At 37.8% G+C, this 6,639-nt stretch overlaps 1 protein-coding gene across 1 annotated transcript; it reads right to left on the bottom strand.

Moving 5' to 3' along the window:
- Positions 1-3,903: 3,903 nt before the first annotated feature.
- ccl27a (chemokine (C-C motif) ligand 27a) lies at positions 3,904-5,531 on the bottom strand. The gene is made up of 3 exons (XM_040050687.1): positions 5,417-5,531; positions 4,732-4,849; positions 3,904-4,481 (listed from the first exon to the last, which is right to left on the bottom strand). The coding sequence occupies exons 1-3, from the start codon at positions 5,478-5,480 to the stop codon at positions 4,394-4,396; spliced, it is 270 nt and encodes an 89-aa protein (XP_039906621.1). The 5' UTR covers positions 5,481-5,531; the 3' UTR covers positions 3,904-4,393.
- Between the last annotated feature and the right edge of the window lie 1,108 nt (positions 5,532-6,639).

Here is a 6,639-nt window from a genome sequence, read left to right as displayed (position 1 = left end):
GTTTAGGGTAATTGTCCTCCTGCAAGAACACATTTGGGGCCACTAAGCAATCATTTGTATCTCTGAAAACATTCCCTGAACACTCAAAGCTCTTTATAGAGCTTGCGTCATTCACCCATTCACGCCCATTCATACAAGAACTTTTTCTTTACAGTTTGGAAGATATTGAGATATTAAAATTTGCAAGAAGAGTGGAACATGAATGACAATTCACTGACTCAGAAACATAGGTGTCTGAACTGAAGCCACAACAATCTATCAAAATTTTGATTGTGACAGAGTTCGTTTATGTATTTAAGGAAGATTTGCGTGACACCAAACCAGCTTTGAGCTTGTCAGCACAGGGAAACACTATTACTAATGTCTGGTGCCAGAAAAGCAACAGACTGGCAGCAGATTCATGTAGTCATGGGGGCTGTTTATTCATTGATGAATGTACTTGCCTCTAGGGGATAAATCAGGGTTTCTTATCTGAGGATAACACTGAACCGAAAAAAAAGTCTTCCTTCTTTCCAGTAAGGACTTGGAGTTTCATTTCTAACAGCATTCTTAGACACTTGTTCTTCCATCCATTCATCCATTCGCTTATCCTTTTCAGGATCGCGGGGGGCACTGGAGCTGTCATAGGGCGAGAGGCAGGGTACTCCCTGGACAGGTCGCCAGTCTATCGCAGGGCTAACACACAGGGACAGACAACCATTCGCACTCACATTCATTCGCACATTTACACCTAGTGGCAATTTGGATTATCCAATTAACCTATCCCCACAAGCTGCATGTCTTTGGACGGTGGGAGGAAGCCGGATTACCCGGAGAGAACCCACACAAACACGAGGAGAACATGCAAACTCCACACAGAAAGACCCCGGCCTGATGGTGGAATTGAACTCAGCACCTTCTTGCTGTGCGGCAACAGTGCTAACCACCGTGCCACCGTGCTGCTGTTATTGTGATCGTGACACGTTTCTGAAATGACTGAACATTGTTGCCCAGCAGCAACTTTGTTATCATAATGTGTCTATGCTGGTTGGCTGAACTATGGCTGGACCACTGACCACTCTTTCAGGTGCAGACAAAATAGAATAAAAGAATGATATGAATCACAGTTTAAAGTTTTATTTTTAATTCTTAATGTATAAACACTTTTACAGGCTATGGCACACACTATTACATGCTGTTGAGTGGTATCTGTTAATTTTACGTTGTAATAGTAGTACTAGTGGTAATAATATCATCACATTAATGCGTTAACACAAGAAGTACCACTGCAGGCAGTTGAGATGGGCTCAACTCAAACCAGTTCATGTAGTTTCATTTTTAATAATGCATAAAATGTAATGACACATTTTCTTAATATAAAGTGTCAGTATATGAAACCACAGTTGTATCCCTAAAAAGTACTTGAGTAAATGCAGTGTTGCTTTGTAACAGAGTTACAGTAGATAGCTTTTTAAGATCAAAAGAAAAGCAACAACAACAACCAAGCATGATGATGTATATCATATAACATCATATGTGAGAAACATGATACCCAGACATTTGGAGAAGTACGTTTTTTGTTCCACTCTTCTTCTTTTTCACTATCCTCTCCAGGTATGGCTTCAGTCTCGGATCAACACACAGTGGCCTTTTGAAGTCTTTTACAAACACCCTGTGGGTCCACATAGAAACATAAATACATTTCAGTTTAACATAACAGTGCAAATGCAGTAACCCTAAGCAAATATGAAGGAAAACTGCCTCTGGATAAAGTTTCTTTATTGGTGTTTATTTTTTTACATTAAATTTTCATTTTATATGATGAATGCATGATGTTATTAGTAAATCATAACAAAACAAAATTACTGTCAATAATTCTCAAAACCTTCCTTTACCAATCATGTAATAACTACAATATTACCTGTAACCTTTTGGCACACTTAAGTAAACAAACACTTACACAAGTGCTCTGATGTCACAGGCACCGATTTCCTGCACCTCCCATCTCTGAATGTTCTTCAGCATATATTGTTTGATTTTTTTGTTTGCTGTCATGCAGCAGCTTGGGATGCCAGCTGTAATGTGAGATTAAGACCAAATTTAAGAATTTTAAAAAGTATAAAACTAACATAATATAAAAAAATGAAAGAAAAAGGCATTTGCTAGAGAATAATTGTGTGTCCATTCTAACAGGTCTCCAAAAAAACACAAACAAAAAAATTTTACAGTATTGCACTTTTATAAAAAGTTTATATATGTCTAATTTTTGTATTTTTAGCATCCTAAAACCGAACAGGGCTAGGCTTTTTGTTTTGTGCAATAGTCTTTGTGGTTAAACTGATCAGATAAGTCAGCTTAAAGTTAACTTTCTAAAACATATTTTTACTGGAATAATTTTATGCTTTAAAACAGCTGGATGAAGAAAAAACTGAAAAAACCCTCCAAAAAGCAGCTGTGCTAAAATGCACATGCATCATCATCTTGTTTAAATCCCAGGAGGAATGTAGAGTCATTGCAATTTTCTCAGAAAAAATCTTTAAATGTGAACTTCTTATTTAGGACCTGAAGTATAATCTGTACAGTGCCAGTGCTCTCTTGGTTTCAGCATGTGTGTTTGCTCTGAGTGTCCTTACCTTCAGTGGAGGTGATGGCCAAGGCGCACAGACAAACAATCAAAAAGACAATTTTCACATCCATGATGGCAGAGCAAGTGTGGGGAGGCAACGTGCCCTTGATGTTTAAATACTGACAACAAAGCGTACATGTGCATCCACCCACCAACTGTCAGAAGGGAGTGTGTGAACATGTGCTTTAACCAGTAAGAAGCTCTTTGAATGAAACATGAAGCCTAAACATTAAAAACAGTAATAGTAATATAAATATCAAAAGGTTATTAAATGACTGCCATACTTAATTAAAAAATTTAATGAAGTGTTCCGTTCACTTTCAGCCCGATGTCTTGTTTAAATTGTTAGTGCTGTCAGTTACTGGAGTGCTTGACTCAGACTCTAACAGGCTCTAACAGGTCCAGTAACCACTCTTCAAACAGAATCCTATTGAACTGATGTGTATGGAATGAAAACACAAGTAGAGCCAACAGTCACGAAAGAACAATTGTCACTTTTAATACATCTCACTCTTTTTACTTTCTTTTCTGTGAAAACGTAGAGTCACAATCCCAACAGCATTTTTAGGTAGCTCAAATATTCAAATTACATTTTCACGATAACCACTTGGTTAATTTTTTCTTAAATGTCCAATGTTACTAAAAGCTATTTGCAGTATTTCGTCTTTTCTCATTGCTTTAATATTAGTAAGTGGAAGTTACTGAGTTTTTGCTTTAGCCACAAAGAAACATTTACTTAACAAAGACTTTGGTGTCTACATTGCTTTTCTCTGTACTTTTATGGTTTTGTTTATCATTAGAGTTCTGGTGTTTGGGGGATTATTTAGACCCTTTCATTTTGGAGTTGCCCGTCCTACCCAGTGTTTCCTATTGCGTAAAGTTGTCTTGTATTGCTTGTTCTAACTGTATTTGTTGCTTCCTGGTTTATTTTGACACCAGTTATTTTCCGTGTCTTGCATCCAGATTCATTAGGTTAATTGTCTTCAGCTGTGTTTTCACCTGTTTCCCATTTCCTTCATAACCTCGTGTGTTTATATTGTATGAGTCTCCCTCTGTCCACTGTTGCCTTTGTTTTGTGCTTTTTTAATACTTTAAAGTATTCCACATTAAAGCTGCACTTCAAGTTTATTTGGGTCCATATCCTGCCCATTAAACTTTTGATGTTGCTGTGTATCTGAAATGATTGAATATCATCAGCTTTGTTATCATAATATCTCTCTGCTAGTTTCACTATGGCTGGACAATCTTGACTGCTCTTTGCGTGTGTAGATAAAGTAAAAGAAAAAATACAGCACACGTCGCTGTGACATTTTATTAATTCTGTTTGTATATATGCAGTACAACAAGATATACCTGGAGGACTGAACAGTTTAAAAATGGATACAATACTACAAAAATACCCAATGAAATGCCCGAGAATGATATGTGTCAATGCTGGATTCTATGTTACAAACCATCACTATAAATGTCTTAACTTGTAAGCAGTAGTCTTGCAGGCAGCTGAGATGGAGACAAATCTAACTGACTCGTGTACCTTTAGTAATAGCAATTCGTGAAAAGTGATGACATCTATATGGTATTTGGGTAAAACATCAGAATATAAAATAATAGTAGTACCTCTAAAATGTACCTGAGTACATGCAAAGTTTCTTAGCAACAGAGTTACAGTAGCAGATAGCTGCCTTTAAGATCAAAATAAAAGAAAACAATTACACGAAGGCTCTTGAAACTCTTGAAAACACCAGATGATATGAAGATTTCTGGAGAAGAGAGTTTCTGTTCCACACCCTACGATCTTTTTATCTTCATCCTCTTCAGTCTTTGGAGCTCACTAGGATGAGCACATATTGGCTTTTCATAGCCCTTTAGGTAAAGCCTGTGGATGCACAAGAAAACACGATTATGTTTCAGTTTAAGATAATAACACAAATATTTATGTAACTCCGAGTAAGATCAAATAGAGATAGAATCTGGTGACAAAGTTTATTTCTTGATCAGTCTTGATCATTATAAAATTCATACAGTAGAGATTATCAGTGCATGTTATGTTATCGATGATCATGTGATGATCAAAATTACCCGTAACCTGTGGTTAAACTAATCGGATGAGTAATTTTAACACTTACACAAGTGCTTTGATTTCACATTCGCCGTTGCTTTTCTGCATCTCCCATCTTTTAACCTTCATCAGTGTCCGTGGCCGGATTTTTTTCTTTGTATGTAAGCAGCATTTTGGAATTCCAGCTGTAACGTGAGATTAAAACCAAAATATGGAAATTACATTATGTTTTCTTTGAATAAAAAACGTATATAGAGATCATTTTCTTCCATGATAGTTACTCTGAGGATGTGCGTCCTTACTAACATTGCTCCAAAAAGAGACAACACGCCCCCCCCCCACACACCTTAGTCTAAACATTCATGTTTTTACAGACCAGTTACCGATGTCTACTTTTTTCCCGAGAGCAGAGCGCGTTTTTTGGAACACCATGAAACAGAACAGAGCTCAGCATTTTGTATTGTGCAATGGTGGTTGTGGTTAAACTGAGCAGATGAGTCAGCTGAACGTTAACATGCTGAAACAAATTTTTATTGGATTTTTTATTGGAATAATTTCAGGCCAAAACAGACAACTGTATTCATCTTATCTTGACTTCAACATTAATGTGCTTGCCACACACATGCCCTTTTCTCTCAAAACAGCTTTAAATGTGAGCTCATTTATTTATTTAGGATGTACCTGGTGTATGATCTGTGAAGCGCCAGTACTCTCTTGGTTTTTGCATGTGTGTTTGCTCTGAGTGTCCTTACCTTCACTGGAGGTGATGGCCAAAATGCACAGACAAACAATCACAAGGACAACTTTCACATCCATGATGGCAGAGCAAGTTTGGGGAGGAAACGTGTCCTTGGTGTTTAAATACTGACACATATCTGCGCACCCACCCACCAACACTGAGACGTGTGTGAACATGTACTTTAACCAGTCAGTAGCTCTTTGAAAAAATCATGTTGCCAAAATCATAACAGTGATAAAGGTAAATATAAAGTTTATTAATAATAATGGATTGGATTTATATAGCGCTTTTCAAGGCACCCAAAGCGCTTTACAATGCCACTATTCATTCACTCTCACATTCATACACTGGTGGAGGCAAGCTACAGTTGTAGCCACAGCTGCCCTGGGGCAGACTGACAGAAGCGAGGCTGCCATATCGCGCCATCGGCCCCTCTGGCCAACACCAGTAGGCAAGTAGGGTAAAGTGTCTTGCCCAAGGACACAACGACCAGGACAAAGAGCCCAGGGATCGAACCGGCGACCTTCCGGTTACAGATGCGATTCCCAACCCCCTGAGCCACGGTCGTCCAGTTATTGGACAGTACTCGAATGCTTTGTAAAAATTCATCTTACTTTCACCTTTACCTCTGTGCTTAAACTATCAGTGAACAGCAGGCTAATGTATTGTCCACAAGTTCAGACATGTGTAATAACGATTATTTAAACAGAATCTGACTCATGGATATCGAATTAGAGAAAATGAATGCCACACAAAGAAGTAAGAAAGAATATGGGTCACTTTTAAAAGGTTAAAAGGAATGTCGTGCACCTTTTTCTTTTTTGGAGGACTAGACAGCAGCAGTAACATGCAGGAACGGGTCTGGGCCAGACATAGCTCCAGGCCCCTGCGGCACCTTTAGAACAGCTCAACTAAGTGAGCTATAGTAACACACCACAGTGTGTGGTTGGTGTTTTTCTTCTTCTTCTTCTTCTTTTTTCTTTTTTTTTGTTTTTAACATTTTATCAAATACCTCTAGTATGCAAAATACATTTTAACAATAATGTTTGCTATTTTTAACCATCTAATGTTAGTGGAAACTATTTGGAGTAGGTCATATTTTTCCAGCGCTTCAATATAAGTGAATAGCAGAGGCCAGTTTCCTTTTTAAAGGGATTTCTCAAGGAATGGTTTCCTGCAACCAACATTTACGAAAGACACTTCCCAAAATGACTGAATGTTGTTGGCAAAAGCAGC

This window comes from Simochromis diagramma, unplaced genomic scaffold (assembly GCF_900408965.1).
Source record: "Simochromis diagramma unplaced genomic scaffold, fSimDia1.1 OVJJ01000131.1, whole genome shotgun sequence".
NCBI classification, from domain to species: Eukaryota; Metazoa; Chordata; class Actinopteri; order Cichliformes; family Cichlidae; genus Simochromis; species Simochromis diagramma.
Note: the sequence above shows the minus strand (reverse complement) of the source record. Positions and strands in the feature narration are given on the sequence as shown.

Excerpts from the sequence above, each read along its gene's own strand:
- ccl27a (XM_040050687.1), bottom strand. The coding sequence starts at position 5,480 with ATGGATGTGAAAGTTGTCCTTGTGATTGTTTGTCTGTGCATTTTGGCC. Across the intron at positions 4,850-5,416 it reads GGCCATCACCTCCAGTGAAG|CTGGAATTCCAAAATGCTGC; the intron begins GTAAGGACACTC and ends CTCACGTTACAG. Across the intron at positions 4,482-4,731 it reads TGTGAAATCAAAGCACTTGT|GCTTTACCTAAAGGGCTATG; the intron begins GTAAGTGTTAAA and ends GTGCATCCACAG.